Source organism: Solanum dulcamara, chromosome 1 (assembly GCF_947179165.1).
Source record: "Solanum dulcamara chromosome 1, daSolDulc1.2, whole genome shotgun sequence".
Taxonomy (NCBI): domain Eukaryota; kingdom Viridiplantae; phylum Streptophyta; class Magnoliopsida; order Solanales; family Solanaceae; genus Solanum; species Solanum dulcamara.
The window spans coordinates 45,667,026-45,693,009 of NC_077237.1; the positions used below are offsets into that span (position 1 = coordinate 45,667,026).

The window sequence follows — 25,984 nt, forward strand, 5'->3', positions numbered from 1 at the left end:
GGAACTTGAGACACTAGTTGGTCTACGGTTTGAACTCTTGAAGTCGTGTTGGGTTGTTGTATTCTAAAAGGATGAGGTTTGTGTATAAACTTGTACTCTACTCTTGTTACCTACTGGTTTATTTAGAAGCCTATCTTGTTATGTTGGTTATTTATTCTTACTTTGTATTATCATGTTGGTATCTTGGAGACTTGCAAGACACTTGTTTAACTCTCCCACTTGCACCGATTGCTTGATTACTTGACATTCTTGTGGACTTTGTCCTTGTTGTGGTTGTGAATTCGTTACTATTGGCATGACTCTTTATTCGGACCCTTTTCATCTTGATTATGGATTTCTAGTTCGTCTTAAGTATGGAAATTATCTATTTTGAGTATAAATTAGGAAGCCATTTTTAATACGGCTCATGGTTCTCTTGATTATTGGGTCTTTACCTTTCTTGATACGAGGCTCCGCTCCTTCTTGATACTTGATGATGTTTGGTGTGACAGAATGATGTAAATATTGGGAGAAACTTGAGACTAAATCTTGTAAATGTGGTTCTATCAACTATCTACACTTAAACTTTTAAATATAGAACTTGATACTCATGATATATTTGTTGTCTTGATTTATTTATTATGTGTACATTTGTGCTACTCACGACTTGAAAAAATAAATTGGGGAACCTAAAGGCTTCAAACTTGTAGTTTTACCTCACTAAGCTTTATGCTTAGTAATAGTTGTTTCTATCGTAGGAAATATCCGAGAAAATGCTTTAAGTTGGCTATTGGAGATAATGTTTTTGAGAGCTTTAAGGAATATCACTTTTGCATATAGGCATCTATATTTTTTAGTAGTTTTGGTACATGCATATGATCCATGGGGTGATTGTGTATATGTATTTATGTACTTATTTGTGAGAGTTGATCCATTCATGACACTATGGGTTGTTACTTAGAGTTTGCTGCTTGTTGTGTTATTTTGGGGCATGTAAATTCCAAGTTTTATAATGCACTAAATTTACCGTTGGAACTTAAATATTAATATGAAGCATGAATTGGTTAACTTTGGTACTTATAAGTTGCTAGTAGTTATGACATGAATTGTAGTGATACATGGATGTCTCGTAAGTTCTTTTCTTAAGTTATTTTGAAATGTCGCCTCATCCTAAATTGAAACTTTTACTTAATTTAATTGAGATCAAAAAATTTTAAAATGGCGAAAATATTACACCTTGAACTATTTTTAATTGGGACAAAGTTTACTACTGGATAATATATTTTAAGTGTCACGAGTATTATATACAGTCTCTTTTTAGGTAGTAGCATCCTTCCAAGAGGGTCACTACATGGTTAACTTAAGTCGCAATGACTTGAGCAAGAACTTGGAAAGTAGCTCAGAATTCCACATAAGACACTTGTTCATTCAAAGGTTCATTTGAAGCTTGGTTCTCCTCCTCAACATTCCTTCTGATGGGGTATCTTCATTGAGGCATGGTTCTATAAAGGTAAAAAAAAAGTGTTAGAGGGAGATATCCTTAAAGTTCAAGTCTTCCGAATGTTAAGATCATGAAATAATTGATGATTTTTGCTAATACACCTCATAGCCTCCTATTCATATATGTGGCGTGCTTCATACCGATGAATAAAACTCTACTTGATGTGACATGTTAGACTCCCTAGGATACTTGAATCTTGCGCTCTGATACAAAGTTTGTCACGACCCAAGCTTGACCCTAAGTGAGATACGATGATTAGAATCATGAGGGAGCCCAACCAAGCCTCTTAGGATATCATTCAAGAGAATACATAAGGTAAGTAAAGAAATAAAGCAAAACATAAACACGGATGTAAAGTCTCAATGAAAGGACATGTCTCAAACTCGAATGAAAGACAACATAGACTCCATAACATCCAACATGCCTCTACTAACTAGGTAGGGGCATTGAACAAGCTCCTATCTCACCCTCCAGAAAATAATATAATTAAATAGTCATCTAATACAATTAAATCTTCAAACTATTGATGAGCATGAAGGGCATAAAATCTATTTTGGCGCCGAGAACCACCTAGGGTAGTAGAACGCTGATTACGATGACTGATTGCCTGAGTGTGAGTTTGGTGTGTCGTGCCATTCTTACACTCTTTCGTATGATAACACGTCTTTCCACAGCTAAAGCATATATCCAATCTAGCTAAGCATTCTCCCTTGGGGGTTCTCCCACACTTATTTCCGGGAGGGACGACTCGACCACCCATAAATCCCCTTTATCAAACCATGGAGATAGAGTGTTAGTTAAATCTTGGCCTGAAACATTTGATAAAATTGAGAGTGGCCACCATTCCCAATTTACCATGTGAGAAATTACCACCATCGGTTCGATCCCTCTTGGACTCCACTATAGACCACTCTTTCAACTTTTCCTCCTAGATTTGCTTGACATGTGTCATAAGCTTTGAAATATCCATTTCCTTGATAGGCATGGCAGTTCTACATTGTTTGACTACCAAATCGGACACACCTGAAACAAAACATTCTCATACGATCCCTTGGATCCGCAACCATGAAAAGAGGCATATTTGGACAAGTTTGTCAACTTAAGGAAATACTCTCTCACACTCATATTATCTTGACACTAATTGATGAACTCTTGCACCTTTTCCTCCCACAGCACCAAAGGAAAGAATCAGTCAAGAAAAGCACCCTAGATTTCTTCCCAATCAACAGGACTATCATCTATACCTCTTTTATCCTTTCATTGGTCATACAGAACTTGACAAACACCTTTGAGTTGATACACCTCCAAATCCATTTTTTTCCACCAGACTAACAACCGTGATGTCGACAATCTTACCAATACCCTATATGAACTCTTGTCAATTCTCATCCACTTTAGTACCATGATACTCGAGCGGGTTCATATGGGTGAAATGATGAACTTGGCAAGTCATACCCATATTTGGGTTCACGGAAGCTACCACATCTTGGTTAACTTAAGCCTTCATGGCTTGAGCAAGAACTTGGAAAGTAGCTCAGAATTTTGGATAAGACAGTTGTTCATTCAAAGGGTCATTTGAAGTTTGTTGCTCCTCCTGAAAATTCCTTTGGATGAGGTATCTTCATGGAGGCACGATTCTATAAAGGCAAAGAAAAAACCATTAGAGGGAGAAATTCATACAGTTTAACTCTATCGAATGATGAGATCATGAAAGAACTGATGTTTTTTTTTCCTAATATGCCTCATTGCCTCCTATTCGTAGATGTTGCACACTTCACACATATGAATAAATCTCTAATTGAGGAGGCATGTTAGACTGACTAGGAAACTTGAATATTATGCTCTGATACTAAGTTTGTCACGACCCAAGTTTGACCCTATGAATGACGTTATGATTAGCATGTTGAAGGGGACAAACCAAGCCTCTTAGCATAAATTCATGAGCATACATAAGGTAACTAAAGAAATAAACCAAAACATAAACATGGAAGTAAAGTCTCAATGAAAGGACATTAGTCTCTAACTCGAATGAAAGACAACATAGACTCCACAACATCCCACATACCTCTACTGACTAGGTGGGTTCATAAGACAAAATCCTAGCTCACCCATGATAAACTAAGAGAAATTAAATATTCATACGATGCAATGAAATCCTCTAACTACAAAAGAGAATGAAAGGCGTAAAATCTATTTTTGCGCTCACCGCCACCCAAATTAGTAGCACGCTGATTTGGATGAATGGTAGCCTGAGTATAATTCTGGGGTCTCGTACCACTATTATACTCCTTTGCATGATGACACATCTTTCCACACCTATAGCATACATCTAATCCAGCTAAGCATTCTTCCTTGTGGATTCTCCCACACTTGTTGTATGGACGAACAACTTGACCACCCACAACTCCCCTTTGTGCCTTAGGATTAGGAACCTGTCATTATAAAAACAAGGAGATAGAGTGTTAGATAACATTTGGATAGAATACTTTAGACAAAACTGGGAACTACATCCATTCCCAGACTTACCATGGGAGAAATTACCACCATACGTTTGAGTTCTCTTGGATTCCTCTCTAGACCCTTCTTTAAACTTTTCCTCCACGATTTGCTCAGCATATGTCATAAGCCTTGAAATATCCATCTCATTGGTAGGCATGGTAGATCTATATTATTTGACTACCAAATTAGACACATCTAAATCAAACTTGCTCATACGAGCCCTGGGATCTGCAACCATAAAAGTAACCTGTTTGGACAAATTTGTGAACTTGAAGGAATACTCCATAACACTCATATTATCTTGGAACTAATTGCTGAACTCTTGTACCTTTGCCTCCCTCAACTCCAAAGAAAAGAATCGGTCAAGAAAAGCACCCTTGAATTCTTCTACATCAACGGGACCATCATCTCTACCTTTTTCATCCTTTCATTGGTCATACCAAACTTGACAAACCCCTTTGAGTTGATACTCTGCCAAATTGCTTTTTCCACAAGACTAATACTTATGATGTCGACAATCTTACCAATACTCTCTATGAAGTCTTCTTGTCAACTTTAGAACCGTGAAACTCCAGCAAGTTTATACAGGTGAAATTATGAACATGACAAGCTTCCTTACCCATATTTGGGTTCACGGGAGCTACCACCTCTTAGTTAACTTAAGCCTCCATGGCTTGAGCAAGAACTTAGAAAGAAGCTCAGAATTATGCATAAGACAATTGTTCATTCAAAGGGTCATTTGAAGCTTATTTCTCCTCCTCAACATTCCTTTGGACGGGGTATCTTCATGTAGGCATGATTCTAAATAGGAAAATAAAAAGTATTAGAGGGAGAAATCCTTAGACTTCAACTCTATCAAACAATGTGTTCATAAAAAAAGTGATTTTTTTCTAATACGCCTCATAGCCTCCTATTAATAGATGTATCTCTCTTCACACCAATGAACAACACTCTACTTGATATGACATGTTAGACTTCCCAGGACACTTGAATCTTATGCTCTGATAGAAAGTTTGTCATGGCCCTATATTGACCCTAGGTGCGAAGTAGCGATAAGAATCTTGAGGGAGCCCGACTAAGGCTCTTAGGATTTGATTCATGAGCATACATAAGGTAAGTAAAGCAATAAAGCAAAATATAAACACCGAAGTAAAGTCTCTGTGAAAGGACATAAGTCTTAAACTCTAATGAAAGACAACATAGACTCCATAACATACAACATGCCTCTACTAACAAGGTAGGGTCATAGGACAAGGTCCTAGCTCACCCTCGACAAAATAAGAGAAATTAAATAGTCATACAATGCAATGATATTCTTGAACTACTGACGAGTATGAAGGGTATAAAATATATTTTGGTTTTGAGAACCATCTAAATTAGTAGTATGTTGATTCAGATGACCGGTAGCCTGAGTGTGAGTTTGGTGTGTCGCACAACTCTTACACTCCTTCGTATGATGACACGTCTTTCCACACCTAAAGCATATGTCCAATCCAACTAAGCATTCTCCCTTGTAGTTTTTCTTATACTTTTTTCACGGAGGAAAGACTTGACCACTCATAACTCCCCCTTTTGACTTTGGATTAGAAACCTTATTTTTATCTAACCATGGAGAAAGAGTGTTAAATACATCTTGTCCAGAATACTTTTGACAAAATTGAGAATGACCACTATTCCCAGACTTACAATGGGATAAATTACCACCATCGGTTTGAGCTCTCTTGGACTACCCCCTAAACCCCTTTTTCCACTTTTCCTCCTAGATTTGCTCGACATGTGTCATACAGCTTGAAATATCGATCTTATTATTAGGCAAGGCAGTTCTACACTCTTTGATCACCAAATCAAACATACCTAAAACAAACTTGCTCATACGAGCCATTGGATTTGCAACCATAAAAGGAGCATATTTGGACAACTTTGTGAACTTGAGGAAATACTCCCTTACACTCATATTATCTTGTCACAAATTGATGAACTCTTGCAACTTAGCCTCCCTCAACTCCAAAGGAAAGAATCGGTCAAGAAAACAATCCTTGAATTCTTATCAATCAACGGGACCATCACCTCTACCTCTTTCATCCTTTCTTTCGTCATACCAAACTTGAGAAACACATTTGAGTTAATACTCCAGCAAGTCCTCTTTTTCCACCGTACTAACACCCATGATGCCAACAATCTTACCAATACCATCTATGAACTATCCTAATCCATTTTAGAATTATGAAACTTGAGTAGATTCATATGGCTGAAATCGTGAACTTAGCAAGCCACTGTACCCATATTTGGGTTCACGGGATCTACCACTCTTATTTAACTTAAGTCGCCATAGCTTGAGCTAGCACATGGAAAGTGGCTCCCAATTCCGCTTAAGATAGTTATCTATTCAAAGGATCATTTGAAACCTGTTTCTCCTTCTTAATATTCCTTTGTATAGGGCAAAGAAAAAATGTTAAGAGGGAGAAACCCATAGTGTTCAACTCTATCAAACTATGAGATCATGAAAGAGCTTATGTTGTTTCCTAATATGCCTTATAGCCTCCTGTTCAAAGATGTGGAGCGCTTTATACTGATGAACAAAACTCTACTTGACGTGATATGTTAGACTCCCTAGGACACTTGAATCTTACGCTCTAATACTAAGTTTGTCAAGACCCAAGCTTGACCCTAGGTGTGACACGGGGATTATAATCCTAAGGTAGCCCAACCAAGCATTTTAGCATATCATTCATGAGTATATATATGGTAAGTACAACATTAAAAGAAAAACATAAACATGAAAGTAAAGTCTTCATGAAAGGACATAAGTCTTAAACTCAAATTAAAGACAACGTAGACTCCACAACATCCAACATGCCTCTACTAATTAGGTTTGGGCATAAGACAAGCTTCTAGGTCACCCACGACAAAATAAGAGAAATGAAATAGTCATATGTTGCAATGAAAATAAAATATCTTGTCCTCGAAGTATGCGGACTCACCATAAGTGATAGTCTAAGCTGAACTCTACTCACGAATAGGAGGTGCTTGATGATCATCCGTCTCTACATTATGATACAATGTATGAAATATTTATGCGTTAGTACATTAAATGTACTAAGTATGTGATAAGCACGCATGAACAATGAAATAGGAAATAATAAATATGAATCATGAGATGCATGACCAATATCTTAAAACCGGAGTAGAACATTCAAAAACTTAAAACATATCATCACATGGTCAACGCATCAAAAAATAATCATGAAAACATTATACCTTTCTTTTACCTCGATGTTCCATAGGATCGTTAACCCACATATAAACCATGCGAGCTATAACATGGAATCCGATGTAACTCACATCAAGAAGGAGAAGGCTACTTTTCCAAGGTAGACTTCGTGATGATACTTTCCTCTAACTTATGCTATATGTGGATCAACTAGCTTTACTATATTGGAATTATAAACCTATGTAGGAAACATAGTTAGGGACTAAAGGTTGCAACTAGGATTTCCTTGGATAGCTACAATGGCTACTCGACTAAACCCCAACTTAGATTCCTCTCGATGCTTAGTTATTATCTCAACAGAACTTAATAAAATATAGTCATTAACATCATTAGAAAAGACAATAATAGATATCAATCCTCATCATATAAAAATCATCGAAATAGCTTATTAACATGATTGATTCAAAAGAATCCATAAATTGGTGAAACCTACTTTATCACCTCTTTAACATGATTGTGTGAGCACTACCTTATCACACCATTACTTCTGTCTTTAAGAATCCTAGAAACATCATTCATAATCCTTCCTGAGTCATTCACAAGCTTTGACAAGCAATCATAAAACTTTTATTGAAATTCATGATCATAATTCATTGAAGACATACTTGAAACTAGCATATAGCATGGATCATTGAAATTCATCTTGATATCATGCAAAATGATGTGAATTATACATAATGAGGCTTATACAGATGAAATATATCATACTTAAGAAGGCCCATTGTAATTCATGAAATTATGGCTTTTAGAAAAAGAATTCATAAGAGATTTTTTACAGAAAAACTTATGTTTCCATAAGTGGAAGGGCCCATGGTTAAAATTCCCACATACCTTTAATATTAAGAGCCCCAAATTGTAGGTAATTGAAGTTTTGATCTTGAAGAAATCCTTTGAGTTTCTTTGAGGGAGAAGAAAACTCTTGAGAGAAATAGAGAGAGGATTTTTGATTTTGGGTGTTTGGGTAAGAATGAGAGGGTTAGGAGTTCTTAGGGTAGTTATAGGTTATTATAAACCTCCAAAAAAAATCAATATTCATTAATGAAAACATAAGAAAAGATCGAAACACCCCTGACATAAAATTGGTTATTCATTTAGACAAAGGACACACCACGATCCCTGAAGATCACCACGGCCCGTGGTGGTCATCATGTTGAAGGAAATGGACTTAGGTTTGGGGAGGTGCCTTCCAAGGACGCCACCACAGCTCATGGTGTCCACATTGGGTCGTTCTCCTTCCCATGGTATCACCCTAGCTTGAAGTCTGATGAGGTGGGTTCACGGACGTCATCATGGCTCATGGTTCGCACCACAGGCTGTGGAGCCATTTGTAGTCCTTCCTCCAAAACTCCATATCATAAGTTCCCCTTCACGGTTGTTTTCCATGGCTCATAGAATTCACCAAAGCCTATGAAGGGCTTTATAAAGGACCACTAGGTGCCAAAATTTGATAATTTCCTAAAAAACATCCTTTGCACTCCATTTTCTAACTTCCAACTTTTGGGGTCTTACAAACTCTCACATTGAGAAGAGAGAGACTACTAGGTAGTCTCTGTGAGAATATATTTAACTTGACAACGACCACTATTCTAAGACATAATATGAGAGAAATTACCACTATCGGTTTGAGCTTCTTGGACTTCCCTCTAGACCTATCTTTCGACTTTTTCTCTGCGATTTGCTTGGCATATGTCATAAGTCTTAAAATATCCATCTCCTTGATAGGCATGGAAGTTCTACATTCTTTGACCACCAAATCGGACACACTCGAAACAAACTTGCTCATATGAGCCCTTGGATCCACAACTACAAAAGGAGCATATTTGTATAACTGTGTGAACTTAAGGGAATACTCCATCACATGCATATTATCATGGCACTAATTGATGAAATCTTGAACCTTAGCCTCCCTCAACTCCAAAGGAAAGAATCAATCAATAAAAGCACCCTTGAATTCATTTTAATCAACGGGACCATCATCTCTACCTCTTTCATCCTTTCATTGGTCATACAAAACTTGAGAAACCCCTTGGAGTTGATACGCCGCAACATCCACTAACACCCATGATGTCGACATTCTTACCTATATCCTTTATGAACTCTTCTAGATCGTCAACCAATTTAGAACTATGAAACTTGAGTAGGTTCATACGGGTGAAATCATGAATTCAGTAAGCCGCCATACCCATATTTGGGTTCATGGGAGCTACCACCTCTTGGTTTGTGGTGCCTCTAATTATATAGGATAATATTCACACTTCGATGGGATACTCCTTAGTAAATATATTATGGTTTACTCACTTTTTATGAACTTGACATTTTGTGAGATTTTAAAATTTGCTTACCATAGATTGCGATTGTAGTTTAGGGGATCGTATTGGGGTGTTTATGTAAATTACTAATTAGAATTTCCCTTTACATATAAATATGTATGCATATATGTATGCATTTGGGCTACCCACTTTTACTTTTTGGGGCAAGAACCTTTCTATTAAGTTCTAGGTGATAAGTATCACCTTGGAAGACTTTCTATTACACTTTCTCTTTTAATTTCAGATTCTTAAAGACAAAGAGGGGCCTATGAGTCGTGAAGGGAACAATGAGAACTCCTGAAGATTCTTCTTTAAGGTAGGTTTAACGGATCATGGTCCTCTATACGGGTCGTGGACCCTCTCGTACAACTGGCCGTTAGTCCAACACTGAGGAGGGAGGTAAACAGGTGAGCTCCATGGTTCGTGGATCTTTTCACTATCCGTGGTACCCATCCATAAACTCTAAACTCCATTTTCTGACATTTCGACTTTCGGGGTCTTATAATATCTCCTCTGTCACGACCTAATCTCTTAGGTCATCGTAGCACCTACTATGACCCACCTGTAGGCAAGGCAACCCATATCCTAGAACTGTGAGTAATTGGATGTTAGAGTAGAAGACTAGCAATTAAATCTAAAATAGTAAAGAAATAATAGTAACATACATGAATGAGAAGAAGAAACTAAATATATACTGACTAAAAAGATCCCTCCCAGAACCTGGAAGTCACATGTACAGAGCTAGTAGTAAAAAGAATATAAGTCCCAAAAGTGGACCACGAAAATGGAGCTATCTCAAAAAGAAAACTATAGGCAAAATGTATATACAAAGGGAGATGGGTAAATCCAGGACGTAATATGCTCTCCCACACCTCCGATCATGACTGCAGCTAGCTTGAATCAATGCAGGTAGCTAGTACTCGGACATGCATCACAAAAATAGATGCAGAGTGTATTATGAATACCAAAACAATAGGTACCAGTAGGCTTCATAGGTTGATGAGCAAGATAAGTAAAAGTAAATGGACGTGCGAGTAAATGATCACAACCAAAGATGGGGCAAGGAGTAAATATAGGTATGTACATGAGCGTACTTAACAAATAAGAGGCAGAATATAACTAAATCCACCAAGCTCCCATAAACCCGATAGGTACGCTCATGCACATGTATAAGGTAACCACCTACACGAACTCCCATAAGCACGACAGGTGCAAGAATAGCTGAACTAAAATCAAAGGAGCCAAAAGGATTCCAATAATATCACTATTTCTCGGACTTAATCTGAACCCTTCCCAGACTCTAACACTCAGCCCAAAGCTTAAAGTAGATGAGTTGACACGAGTAGGCTAGACCACGGACTTCAACCTGGTAACTGTAGCCAAGGGGTCGGACACGGGTAAGCTAGACAACGGACCACAACTAGGTAACTATAACTAAGGAGCCTAGACACCAGTAACCTACACCACGGGCTTGAACCGGATATCTATAGCTAAGGGATCAAATCAAATTAGAAACAATGAATAATCGAGCATCATGGGGAGTACCCCAAAACATAGTACCATCAATATATCATTCTAGTCTGAATCATGTACAACTCAAATTGACGAGCGGACTTCCAGAATCAAGAACTCAGTGATGTAGGACCGATAAGAGAATAGGGAAATATGGACGTAAGGTCACAAGTTATGTTACTGCCTAGATAAAGCATAGACTATCAAACTCAAGTCTGCTATATCAGTCTATAGGGCTCTAGTCATCTGAAATGACGTCGGAGAAGTTCTAAGGCCCAACGACACTAAAATTGTGCAAGTCTAAGGCAATCACTTGTCTAAGCCTAGACTAAGGCCCAACATGTTTCCAAACATATAACCATAAACAATGCAAACAACACAAGGCGTGGATAAAGGAAAATAGAAGGAATCAGCTTAAACAGACCAACAATTTCCCAAAATAGCACCTAGGACATCAATTCTAGGAATTAGCATGCCCGACACCCCAACCCCTCCAACTCATACAATTGCCTAAGCATGCTCAGTCACACGAGGGGAAAATCATAGACTACGTGTAGGCCGACTAAACGCTCTAACTCATGAAACTAGAGCTTTTCCTTTTTGAGCATCCTCTGAATGCTACCATTCTATCAACAATAAAATCACAATACTAAGATGGTCGTTATGACACTAAAATTATCGAATTCGGAGGTTGGCCAATTTTGAAGTCAAAAATTGAGAATTATAGGACCCGCTCCATAATTCACGGAATTGACTCCAAGAATGGGCTCCAACTACTACCCCTAGCTGATGTTCTACAAGGGAAGACAATTCAAACACCAAAGCAGACCCAAACCTAGCATGCATAAGTGATCAACTTCATGGCCTAAGAACTTAGAAAAGCACAGGAAAAAGGAAGCCTAAACTCATAGTTTTGAACATACCACTGGGTCCCCCTTAAAAATCTACAAAATTTAGCATTTTGAAGCGCCCAAATCGCCGAAGAATTGAAGGAGAAAACAAGGTTTAAAGTTTGATAAAACATATGGAAATTAGGTCTTAAGAACAGCCCTCTGATGTCTCTTTAGCAACGCCCTAGTGACCGCTTAAGCGACACCAACCTAAAAGGCGGCCATTGCCTGAGCAACACCTGGTACTAAAGAGACCAATCGCGTTAGCTACAGGGTTGTCTCTTATGCGATAACGGCCTAAGAGGGCTTGTCACTTTAGTGAGCTCCTAGTTGCTTTAGCGGCACACGATTTAGCGACCAGGGGTCTCTTAAGTGACAACACTAGCCACAACTAGTTCTAAAATGAGCTTAGCATGCTAGGTCCTTAGATGTGGTGCTCAAGAGTCGTTCATAACCCTGTGCATGCAAATAAAATATAATACCCCATTAAATTTGACATTTTAGATTCAATGACGTATTTGAAATTCTCATATGAGGTCATGTTAACAAAAAGTGGTCCCACACCCAAGTATTATTTTGATCCCATTTCTACAACGACCCTCGAGATTAGACTGGAAGAATCAGAAAGTGAATGAAGGGTCGTTCTAGACTAAAATTGACATTTTGGAGCTAACCGTACTTTCAAAATTTTTATCCAAGTATGTTTTCCAAGAATGTTGACCAAAGTCAACTATAGACCAAATTTCCAAGCCAAAAGTGCCAAATAGTCCTAAACCCATACCGATTGCCTCGGTACTCATGCCTACCACGCTACTAGCCTAATTTATACATTTCTGAGATAATGGAACCATCAAAATTCTGTTCTAAGGTCGTTTTGCAGAAGTTATAACAAAAGTCAACTTTTTCAGGTTATAAAGATTTAACCTAGGGAAATAGGCCTAAAATCCAAACAAACGACTTGGGTTTATTACAGCAACACTCTAAATATTGGAATGAATGCTAAAATTCAAAAATAACCTGGAGGGTCATTACAATATCCACTACTAAAAGATCTTTTATCTGCGAAAGTAAGAGTCAATAAGTACTTGAAGGCGAAATAAGGCGAGGAAATGTGCCTGCATCTTATGATTGGTCTCCCATGTAGCTTCCTCCACTAGACGATGCGTCCAATGGACCTTAACCACAGGAATGGATATGGAACGCAACTGCCTGACATCTCTTGCCAAAATAGCAAATAGCTCCTCAATATAGCCCAAACAATCATCCAAGTCAACCGCATCATACTGAAACATATGGGACTCGTCTGGAGCATACCGACAGAGCATTAAAACATAAAAACCTAGATCAATAGTTGAAAAGGACAGGGGAAAAGCTAACTCATATAAAACCTCGCCAACTTTCCTCCATATCTCAAAAGGCCTAATATACCTGAGGATAAGCTTGCCCTGCCTCCCAAATCTCATCATGCCCTTTATGGGAGACACCCGGAGGAATACTTTATCACCAACGACAAACCATAATGGTCGGCGCCTATGATTTGTATAGATCTTGTGTCTACTCTGAGCTATCTTGAGACTATCTTGAATCACCCTTACATGATCAAACGCCACCTCCATCAAGTCTGTACCACGCAGCCTGGGCTCCATAAACTCAAACCAACCAACAGAAGAGCGATAACGCCTACCGTATAAGGCCTCAAATGGGGCCATCTGAACACTTGAATGGTAGTTGTTGTTGTACGCAAACTCTGCCAAGGGAAAAAACTAATCCCACTGACACCCAAAATCTATAACACAAGCCCGCAACATGTCCTCGAGGACCTGTATAGTGCACTTCGACTGACCATTAGTTTGTTGGTGGAAAGTTGTTCTAAGGTTGACACGGGTACCCAACTCTTCTTGCAAAGTCCTCCTTAAGCTAGATGTGAATTATGAGCCCCCGTCTAAGATAATAGAAATAGGCACACCATGAAGGAAAACCACCTCCGGAATGTAGATACAGGCTAATCTTTCTGCACTGTAGGAAGTATGAATGGGAAGGAAGTATGCTGACTTGGTCAATTGATCCATGATAACCTAAATGCTATTAAGACCACGGAAAGTATGAGGAAACCCCAAAATAAAATTAATGGTGGTCCACTCCCATTGCTACTCGGGAATGGGTAATATCTAAAGCTCGTCACTAGGCCACAAATGCTCAGACTTAACCTACTACTAACTCAAGCAACGCGATACATAATCCACAATATCTCTCCTTTTACCGCAACACCAGTAGTGCTACCTCAAGTCACAAAACATCTTAGCAGTGCCTGGATGGATAGAATATCTAGAATCATGGGGCTCACTAAGGATCATCTAAATCAAACCCCCAACTCTCAGAATAAAGAGAAGACCACCAAACCTCAAAACCCCATCTGAATCTAAGGAAGCCAGACAAGTTTTACCTCTCAAAACCTGATCTAGAAGTGCAACAATCTCTTCATCCTCAAACTGACAGCTGCGAATATGGTCCAACAGTGATGAATAAGCTCCCACATAAGCTAACACACACCGAGAATCAGAGAGATCAAGTCGAATTATCCAGTTAGCTAAGAACTGAATGTCCAAAGCTAATGGTCACTTTATAGTAAAAAAGAAGACTAGACTACCCATAGTCACTACCTTTTGACTCAAAGCGTCCGCTACTACATTTGCCTTGCCCGGATGGTAGAGAATAGAGAGGTCATAGTCCTTAAGGAACTCAATCCAGCGGTACTTCCTCGAATTAAGATCCCTCTGGCGCATAATATACTCAAGGTTCCTTTGATCAGAGTAAATCTCACATCGAACTCCATATAGATACCTCCAAATCTTAAGCACAAATACCACCGCCTCCAACTTTAATTTATGAGTGGGGTAGTTGTACTGGTGTAACTTAAGCTACCTCAATGCATAAGTAATAACCTGACCCTGTTGAATTAGTACACAACCCAAACCAATGCCAGATGCATCATAATAAATGGGGAATCCCTCCCGCTATAGTAGAAAACCCTTCAACAAAGCGCCTGTAGTACCCTGCAAATTCAACAATGCTCTGAATCTCAGTCACAAAGGTAGATCTCGCTCAATCAAGAAGAGTTTTAATCTTCACTGGATCCATTATAATGCCATCCTTGGACACCGCGTGCTCCAAGAATCCTATGGCCTCAAGTTAAAACTCGCACTTTGAGAACTTAGCATAAAGTCGCTGATCTCTCAAAGTCTGGAGCACTACTCTTAAATGCTACTAATGCTCATCCCGGCTCTGCGAGTATACTGAAAGTCATCAATGAAGACTATGAGAACTAATTCCAAGTATGACCTAAATACTCAATTCATAAAGTCCATGAACATAGCAGGGGCCTTACTCAACCCAAAAGACATCACTAGGAGCTCATAATGGCCTTAACGAGTCCTAAATGCGGTCCTAGTGACGTCCGCTGCCTGAATCCTCAAATGGTATTAGCTGGATTTTAAATCGATCTTAGAAAATACCATAGCACCCTAAGGCTGGTCAAATAGGTCATCAATCCTATGCAAGGAGTAACGGTTCTTCACCGTCACCTTGTTCAACTACCTGTAATCGATATACATCTGCATAGTACCATCTTTCTTCTTCATGAACAGGACTGGGGCACCCCAAGGTGATATACTAGGCCGAATGAATCCCTTATTAAAGAGATCCTAAAGCTAAACACTAATATCCTTGAGCTCTACGAGGAACATACGGTATGGTGGGATGGAAATAGGATGAGTACCCAGCTCAACATCAATGGCGAAGTCAATATAGCAGTCAGGAGGGAGGCCAGGCAGATCGGCAGGAAACACATCTGCAAACTCTTGGACTGTAGGAACTGAATAAATAGTAAGGCCCTCCCTACTCACATCTCTAACACAATCTAATTATACCAAACATGTGCTATCTATTAACCTGCAGGCCTAAACAAAAGAGATCACCCCAACCAGTGTGCGACTACAAGAGCCTTGCCACACCACTGGCAGAATACCAGGCATGGCTAAGGTAACGGTCTTGTAATGGCAATCCAAGACTACATGGTGAGGGAATATCCAGACAATGCCCAGAATCAAATCAAAGTCCACCATATCAAGAAGAATGAGATCAACAGTAGTGTCACTCCCTTGAATAGTCACCACATAGTATTTAAAGGCCCAATCCAATACTAAAGAATCACCTACCGGGGTCGAAACATGCAATGACTAAACTAAGTGCTCTAGAATCATACTCAGTCGAGTGACATAATACATAAATATATAAGAATATGTGTAGATGAGATCAAATAAAATGGATGCGGGCTGATGGTATAATAAATTCATACCTGTGATCATATCATCCGAGACCTCAACTTTTGCTTTAGCTAGAGCTGTATAGAAGTGGGCTTGGGCTCTTCTACCCCGTGCATTGACTCTTCCTCCTGAACTGCCTTCCTAGGGACCATCCCGTACACCTTGATAGCCACCCCTATGGTCCTGGCCCTAGTCTCTACCTCTAACTAGAGGTGCTAGTGCTGGCATAGGTCTAGATACCTATGGAGCTGGTAAGGCTAGCCTACGATGAGGTCACTTAAGGGACTAGTGATCTAGCTCCCAGCACTTATAGCACCCTTAGGACTATTGGCTGAAAGCTAAAGGTCGGCCACCTCAGCTGAAAAACCCATCTACTTACCACCTCAGCCCTGACTCATACTGGTACTAGAGCAAATATGATGGTGCTGATAACCCTCTAAAGAGAGGCCTGGACGGGGCAGCAGGACTGACCTAGATGAAATATCTAGCGAGATCTATTATAGAACTTCCTAGGTCTAAAACGGCTCCTATCATGGCTATTCTCCTACGTAGCGCTTTTGCTACTGCCCCTCTTGGGCATCGTAACAGAGCAGCTCAAGCATGTGGGCATGGTCTACTACCTCCAGGAATGAGCGGCTCACTAGATAAAGATCGAGTCTTCATCCATAGTTGGAGACTCAACCCTCTGATAAAGCACCGAACTCTCTCCTCCTATATGGGTAATATCATGGTGGCATGTATAGAGAGCTCATAGAATTGGGCCTCATACTCTCATATGGTCATGGACCCCTAATCCAACCATGAAAATGGATATCGATACTAATCTCTGACCCTTCTTGGAATGAAATAGGCAATGAAGGCCTCTAAAAAGTCAGCGCACATCACCGGTGGAGACCCAACTGGCCTGGTCTCTAAATATGTATGCCACCACTATCGGATGGGATCATCTAACTAATAAGTAGTGAAGTCGGCTCCCCTCAACTCCATGAGACCCAAGTTCTGCAGCCGCTCTGTGCATATGAGTAGAAACTCGTGGACATGCTCACCCACAGCCCTAGAAAACCTTGGCAGTAGTAGCCTAAGGAATACCCCGAGCATCTTCCGCTCCTAAAGATTTATGATGCCCTCCAAATTATCTGACTGAGCAGTGGGTGCCAGTGGCTGCTGAAAAACTGGTGTCTCTGGGGCCTGCTACATACTCCCAATAGCAGCTAAAATCGAGGCAAACAATGCCTATATGTCTAGAGTTGCTATTGGCTCGGGCAGTGGTGGGGCTGGTCCTAGGACAACTAGTTGCTGATGTACTGGAGCTACTGGTAGATCAACCTTCGATTTCAAAGTCTTCTCTCAATGTCGAGTTGGTGTTGCATTCCTGGAATGACCCCGAGATTGGCCTCTACCTCTAACATGCGTGCGAGCTATCTTGTAAAAGAGTGGAATAAGTAGAATTTCTAGAAACCAATAAGACACACACTGCACAAAAGGATACAAAAGAGACACATTTCTAAAACACATCTTATAGCCTCTCAAAGATAAGTCACAGACGTATTCGCGCTGATCTACAGGACCCTAGTAGATGTTAGTTCTATACAAGTGAGACGGCTGAACCTGCCTCAGAAACCGACTTGTCACAACTCGATTTCTCTTATCGTGATGGCGACTACTATGACTTATGAGCAGAAAAGCCAAACCATATCCCAAAATTACGAGTAATAGGATATTAGGGTAGAAGACTAGCAACTCAGTCTAAAACATTAAAGAAATAATAGAAGCATACATGAACAGGCGAAAGCAACTAAATATATACAAACTATAAAGATACCTCCCAGTACTCGGATGTCACATGTACAAATGTACTAGTAAAAAGAGTACAAGTCCCATAAGTGGACCACGGAAATGGAGCTATCTCAAAGAGTAAAATACAGGCAAAATATATATACAGAGGGAGACAGGTAAATCTAGGACGCGATGTGCACATCCTACCCTCCGATCATGACGACAGCTGGCTAGAATCAACACCAGTAGCTATTACTCGGACCTGCATCACAAAATAGATGCAGAGTATAGTATGAGTACCTAAACAACAGGTACCCAGTAGGCATCATTGGCTGACTAAGCAAGATAAGCAAAACTAAACTGAAGTGCGAGTAAATAACCACAACCAAAGACAAGGCAAGGAAAAAATTAGGTATGTACATGAACATACTTAACAAATAATAAGAAAAATCTAACTAACTCTACCGGGCTCCCATAAACCTGATAGGTACGCTTGTGAACAAGTATAAGGTAACCACCTGCATAGACTCCCATAAGCCCGATAGGTGCAAGAATAGCTGAATTAAAATGAATGGAGCCAAAAGGATTCTAATAATATCACTATTTGCCAGACTTAAACTAAACCCTTCACAGACTCTAACACTCAGCCTAAAGATGAGAGTAGATAAAGGCTTGAACTGAAGATTCATCAAGGAATCAAAAATTGAACCATGTTTAAGTTGGACCATGGACTTTAACTAGGTAACTATAGCTAATGAGTTGATACAAGTAGGCTAGACCATGGACTTCAACTAGGTAACTATAGCAAGGGGGTTGAATACGGTTAAGCTAGACCATGAACTTTAACCGAGTAACTATAGCTAAGGAGCCTGAACACTAGTAAGCTAGCCTGAACACTAGTAACCTAGACCACAAACTTCAACTGGGTATTTATAGCTAAGGAACCAAACACAAGTAAGCTATACCACGGGCTTAAATTGGCTATCTATAACTAAGGGATCAAACTGAATTAGAATTAATGACTAACCAAGCATCACGGGGAGTACCCCCAAATGGAGTACCATTAATATATCACTGTGGCCCGAACCATGTACAACCAAAATCATTAAGGGGAGTTCTAAAATTATGAACCGAGTGCTACAGGACGGGATAGGAGAATAAGGAAATATAAAGGTAAGGTCACAAGCTGTGTTACTTCCTAGCTAAACCCTAGACTATCACACTCAAGTTTGCTAAATGAGTCAACAAGGAGCTAGCCGTCCGAAACGATGTCGGAGAAGTTCTAAGGCCCAATGGCACCAAAATTAAGCAAGTCTAAGACAATCACTAGTCTAAGCCTAAACTAAGGACCAAGATGTTTCCAAACAAATAACCACAGACAATGCATAAAACACCAGGAGTGGATGAATGACAATAGCAGGGATCATGCTTAAACAGTCCAATAATTTCCCAAAATAGTGCCTAAGACATAAATTCTAGGAAATAGCATGCTCGACACCCCAACCCCTCCAACTCATACAATTCAAGATACAATTTCCTAAGCATGCTCAGTATCACAAGGGGAAAGATGTAGCCTACCTGTAGGACAACCGCGTGTGCTCCAACTCACAAAACTGAGCTTTTCCCTTTTGAGAGGCCTCGAAATGCTTCCATGCTTTCAACAATAGAATCACAACGTTAATATGGTCATTATGACAATAAAATTATTGAATTCATAGATGAGCCAATTTTGGAGTCAAAATTGGTAATTGTACAACCTGCTCTATAATTTACAGAATTAACTTCGAGAAAGGGCTCCAACTACTACCCCCAAGTCGTGTTCCACAAAGGAACACAATTCACACACTAAAGAAAACCCAAACCTAACATGTACAAGTAATCAACTTCATGGACTTAACGTAGGGGAAAAGGGAATTTTACTTGAAAGGAAGCCTCAACTCCTAGTTCTGAACATACCACTTGGTCCCTCTCTAATATCTACATAATTTAGCTTTTTGAATCGCCCAAGAATCGAAGGAGAAACCAAGGTTTAAATTTTGATTGAAAATCTAAAATTATATCTTAAGAAAGGCCTTCTTATGACATTTTAATGACCTTTCGGTGATCACTTAAGCAACACCCACCTAAAAGGAAGCCATCGCTTTAGCAACACCTAGTCGCTTTAGCAACAGGGCTGTCGTTTAAGCGACACCCACCCAAGAGGGCTGGTCACTTTAGCGATCTCCTAGCCATTTTAGCAACACTTTTTTAGCGACTAGGGGTTACTTAAGCGATGGCACCAGAAACAACTTGCTCAAGAATGAGCTTAGCATGCTAAATCCTCGGATGGGGTGCTTGGGATTCGTTCGAAACCCTGTGCATGCAAATGAGATAGGCTACTCCACCAAATTTGATATTTCAGACTCAATGGCCCATTTGAAATTCCCATAAAAGGTCATTTAATAAAAGGTGGGTCCTACACCTAAGAGTTATTTTGAGCCCATTTCCACAACTATCCTCGAGATTAGATCGGAAGCATCAAAAAGTGAATGAAGGGTTGTTCTAGACCAAACTCGATATTCCAAAGATAACTGCGCTGTCATAATTTTTATCCAAGTGCATTTTCCAAGAATGTTGATCAAAGTCAACTATAGGCCAAATTTCAACGCCAAAAAAAACAAATTATACTAAAATCATACCACTAATGCCGACCATGCCACTAGCCTAATTTGGCCATTTCAAAGTTGATAGAACCGTTAGAATTCTGTTCTAAGGTCATTTTCTGAAGTTATGACCATAGTCAACTTTTTAGGTTATAAAGATTCAATATAGGGAATGAGCCTAAAATCCAAATGAACGACCAAGCGACTGAACAGTCAATGCCAGCAAGTCATAAATGACTTAGGGTCTCTACAGGAATTCCCTAAATAATGGAATGAATGCTAAAATTCAAAAATGAACTAAAGGGTCATTACATCCACCTTGGGAACATTCATCCTCAAATGGAACTCAAACTAGCAAGAATGGAATAGAAAAGAGACATAGCAGTCCAATATGAATGCAAAACATATCAAAAATGCATAAAAACATGGAATTTTGAAACCTAAGCTAAAACTTGACTTAAAACCTCATTTTATGAACACACAAGCATACGAAAACATGAGAATGATTGAAATGCATGGATTAGGAAGAGTGAATTATAAAGGAACTCAATACCTCAACTAGGAATGGAAGGAAAGAGATGAGGATATCATGATATCATATCAACTTCAGCTTCCTATGTATAACCTTTGACCTCTTGATTCCCCCCTAACACGTTAACTAAAACTACCTCCTTATTCCTCAACCTTCTAACTTGTTGGTCTAGAATCTCAGTTGAAACCTCGTTATAGGATAAAGTCTCTTTCACAATAATGTTGTCCAAAGGCAAAATAAAGATAGGATCATCCACACACTTCCTTAATAAAGATATATGAAACAAAAAATGTACCGATGCCAACTCCGAGGGTAAACCAATTCTTATGCCACCTTGCCAATCCACCTCCAAAATTGATATAGGGTTAGACTAATCTTTCCTTTCTTGCCAAAATGTATCACACCCTTTATGGGTGAGATTTTCAAGTAAACTCAATCATCAACCTCAAATTCAAGTTCCCTTCTCCTTGCATTTGAATATGATTTTTGTTGACTCTGGCAGTCTTAAATTTTTCTCTAATGAGTCTAACCTTATCCATAGCCTCATACAATAAATCAGACCCAATCAAGGTAACTTTACCAACTTCAAACAAACTAATAGGAGATCTACATCTCCTACCATATAAGGCCTCAAATGAATCCATTTAAATGCTTGAATCGTAACTATTGCTATAGGCAAAGTCAATCAATGGAAAATGATCATTCCAATTAACCTTAATGTCAATGATATATTTTCATGATCTAAGACTACCCGCAGTCATTACATGGTTCTTAGAGTTAGAAGTGTCTCTAAGCTAACCCTTTATACTAGCATAGTCATGAGCAACTAAATATGAACATGTCAAAGAACTAAAATAATTAAGCAGAAGCATAATTATGAAATACTAGCTAAATATATATTTCTGAACAAGTTTTATATACAACAACTGTAATTTGAAAAAGAATAGACTCAAAGCAACAACTTTAACTAACTATCTATGAAGCTTCTATTAATACTATTTATAGTAAGTCGGGATATTATGCCTTCTTTCTTTAATTAATACATGTTAATAGAATAAAATACTAGAACTACAAACTGACTTGAGTGCTCAAAAAATGAGAACTCATCACTTGCTAGCCAAAAGCTGCGATCGATTGACTAGGATTCTGATAGTAAGAACCTGAATCTACCTTACAAGTAAAATATAGGCAAAAGAAGTATGCGATCAGTACTTTGAATGTATTGAGTATGTGAGATATACATGATAATATTTAAAGCTGGACATAGTAAATCTGAGATGCTAAACTGAATATGGAATTGACATATATCAACTAATGTAATGACCAAGTAACTTGAAAAATATGAAGTAAAATAAAAACTCATGAGATAAGGTCGATACATATAAGACACCATTTAAAGTCTTGTAAGAAAACATAGTCATTTTTAGGAGATTAACCTTAACCGACATTTAAGACCATGTGAGCTATAACATGGAATCTGATGTAACTCTCACACCAAGAAGAGAGGTGCTGCTTGCCAAGGTAGACTTCATATAAACATGAACATGAGATATATGTGGATCCACTAGCTAAGACATAAAGGCACGTATGGTGGTACTTAGTTTTGGAACTAATGGTTGCTACTAGGGTTCCCTTGTGGATCTCTACCACAAAGTTCTCTCGACTCTAAGTTAATTCCAACAGAATATATAAAACATAATCATTAGGAAAGGAAAGCAAATACCAATCCACATTTATAAAATAATATAAAAAGAGTAGCTCCTTGAAAACCACTATCGTAATATAACATGTAGACACTTACCTTCTAAGCATCTAAATCATATTTTCTTTCATATTGTGAGAAAATCTTTTACAATTCATGGTTACATGCTTGAAACATACTTATAAACATATTTCATAGATTTCATAAATCATTCATAAATCTTTGATCATAAATACATAGATTAAACTTGAAATTCATAGCATCATGCATGGGTCCCTGCAAAATTTATTGAAAAAATATAATGAAACTTAAAGCATGCATGAATAGACTACTGGAGTTAAGTAAAAGAATAATTGAATTGACGCAATGCAAATTTGATCAAAACTAGTATGTAGGAGAAATTCATAAAAGATATAATTGAGAAACATTTGGGACTCCATGAATGAAAGAAGATCCATGGATGAATTCCCACATACTTAGAATGAAAAACCTTGATAGGATCACTTTACTTGAAGCTAAATATAATTTTCTTGAACTCTTTCATAAATTAATGCACTTGAAATTAAGATAATAATACTTTCTTAAAATACTTATTGAAAATAATGCACTTGAAGTAAAATATACTGTCTTAAAACTCTTTTAAATAATGCACTTGAAATTAAAGATAATAATATTTTCTTAAAATATTTCTTGAAAATAATGCACTTGAAGTAAAATAAACTTTATGTAACCTTCTAAAAATTCAATTAAAACAAAATATACTTTCTTGAAATTCTTCTAAAATAATTCAATTTAAAGAAAAATATACTTCCTTCAAATAATTCTAAAATAATGAAAATAAAGATAAATATACTTTGTTAAAATTAATTTGAAAATAATGCATCTAATGCAAAAATATACTTTCTTGAAATGTTTCTAAAATAATACATTTAATGCAAACATATACTTTCTTAAATAATTCATTTAATGCAAAATATACTTTCTTAAATAATTCATTTAATGCAAAATATACTTTTTTGACATTCTTCTAAAATAGTGCATTTAATGCAAAAATATACTTTCTTGAAATTCTTCTAAAATAATGCAATTAATGCAAAAAAATATTTTCCTGAAATTCTTCTAAAATAATGCATTTAATGCAAAAAAATATTTTCTTGAAATTCTTCTAAAATAATGCATTTAATGCAAAAAATATATATTCTTCAAATTCTTCTAAAATAATGCATCTAATGCAAAATATACTTTTTTGAAAATTTTGAACTTACTTCTTTCATGAAAATAATGCATATAAAATACTAGGACTAGATTTTCAAATTACTTTGACTAAAAAGGAATCCTTGTGGAATAACAAGCATGAACCAATAATCTATCATAAATGATGTGCAGTACCATATTTTCAGTAATAAAATCAAGAAATCAACAATAGGAAGTAGAGAGAATTCAAAAATTATGAATCATGAGTAAAAACCCTAATTTTGATCTTAATAATAGAAATTGTAGATGTAGGGTATGAGAAAGAACTAAGTTCCTCACTTTTATAATCTTACATACCCTAAACGCTCCATGAATCTTGTAGAAGAACCCTAACTTGAAGAAAAATGATCAAAAAATCCTTTCTTGAGATTCTTAAATTGGTTTGTTGAAGCCCTATGACCAAGGGTTAAGATTTCTATTAATGATTCATGATTATATAAAAAATTAATTTGGAAAAATTGAAATACTTTGAGAAGAACTTATTTTGAAGAAGAATCTTGAAAAAAGATTTGGAACATATTTTGAAAGTCTTATGCTTGATTTTTTTTCTTAGGATTTTTTCTTGGGGTTTCTAGAGAGGAGAAGGAGGAATTAAAGATGAAAATCTAGGGCTCTATAAGAGTTAACAAATTCTTTTTAGGATTTTCCTAGGTGTATAATGACAAAAACACCATTTTTAGTATTTTTCCCGTTGGCCAAAACATAACTACAGTGTGTCATGTTAATAAAATGATCATAACTCTTTACTCCGAACTCCAAATGATGCAAAGTTGATGATGTTGGAAAGAAAACTTATAGACCTTTAATTTGATAAATCATGGGCCATGTAACTTTTAATATTCTAAGATATATATTCATTTGAAGTTGACCCAAATATAATCTTATATCATAACTCAATCGATAAGGAAACGTTCAACTTAAATTTGTGTTAGAGGATTCTTATGACCTTAATTCATCTCCAAACCTCTTATTGTAATAAAGAATTTACCTTAATTGCATATCATGAATGGTTCATATCTTAACTTAGAGATTCTTGGGGTGTTCCAATATCCCCCGTTACAATCATTCATCCATGAATGATGGCTAGGTTGGACTAAAAGAGAAATGAAACTTCTATTATTGCATTCAACAAACCTAGAGTTCTAATCAAGAAGAACTTAATGCATCATGCATCCATCCGCATGTTATCAACTCCACATTCAATCCTAGTACTATAACCACTCCATGGATTTCTAGGTAACCAATTCTTCTATGAATTTCCCACCTTCTTATCATCTCTATTAAATCAAATTCAATGAATAACTATAAAGACACACACCAAATAATCTCATTTACCTACTACATATAATCAAGACTCATTTTGATCTTCCTCCACACTTAAAACCTTATATATATGAAATAATCATACTATGATCTTCACCATAAAGGTTTTCTAACCTCCCATATAAAATAATAATGAGATATTATCAACATTCCTATAAAAATTGAAAGAAATCACTAAAAAGTCTTAAAGAAAAAAAGATCATAAGCATGAATAGTTCAAGACATTTGATCTAAGAATATGCATGACATAGGTTTATTTCACTAGTCATTAGGGTAAATCATGAGTTCATAGGACTGAGTATACTGTGAAACATGAGTGCCTATTTATCATGATTCATATAACATAGGGCTAAAAATTCTCAATTTTATCAAGTTAGATTGGGATCGCTATGCTGAATTATTTGCTTCATATTATAGGAACTGAACATAGTGATGAATATATTTGAAGTACATGAACATACATCATGGGAAT

At 37.6% G+C, this 25,984-nt stretch overlaps 1 protein-coding gene across 1 annotated transcript; it reads right to left on the bottom strand.

Moving 5' to 3' along the window:
• Positions 1-13,016: 13,016 nt before the first annotated feature.
• LOC129892885 (uncharacterized) lies at positions 13,017-16,082 on the bottom strand. The gene is made up of 4 exons (XM_055968414.1): positions 15,986-16,082; positions 15,707-15,877; positions 14,405-14,500; positions 13,017-13,708 (listed from the first exon to the last, which is right to left on the bottom strand). The coding sequence occupies exons 1-4, from the start codon at positions 16,080-16,082 to the stop codon at positions 13,017-13,019; spliced, it is 1,056 nt and encodes a 351-aa protein (XP_055824389.1).
• Between the last annotated feature and the right edge of the window lie 9,902 nt (positions 16,083-25,984).

What these genes read in the sequence shown, in the direction of transcription:
- LOC129892885 (XM_055968414.1), bottom strand. Translation starts at nt 16,082, where the DNA reads ATGGTGGACTTTGATTTGATTCTGGGCATTGTCTGGATATTCCCTCAC. An exon ending in CGTTACCTTAGCCATGCCTG is followed by an intron (nt 15,878 to 15,985) that starts GTATTCTGCCAG and finishes TGGTATAATTAG; the next exon opens with ATTGTGTTAGAGATGTGAGT. An exon ending in TATTTCCATCCCACCATACC is followed by an intron (nt 14,501 to 15,706) that starts GTATGTTCCTCG and finishes GGTGTGTGTTAG; the next exon opens with CTTATGTGGGAGCTTATTCA.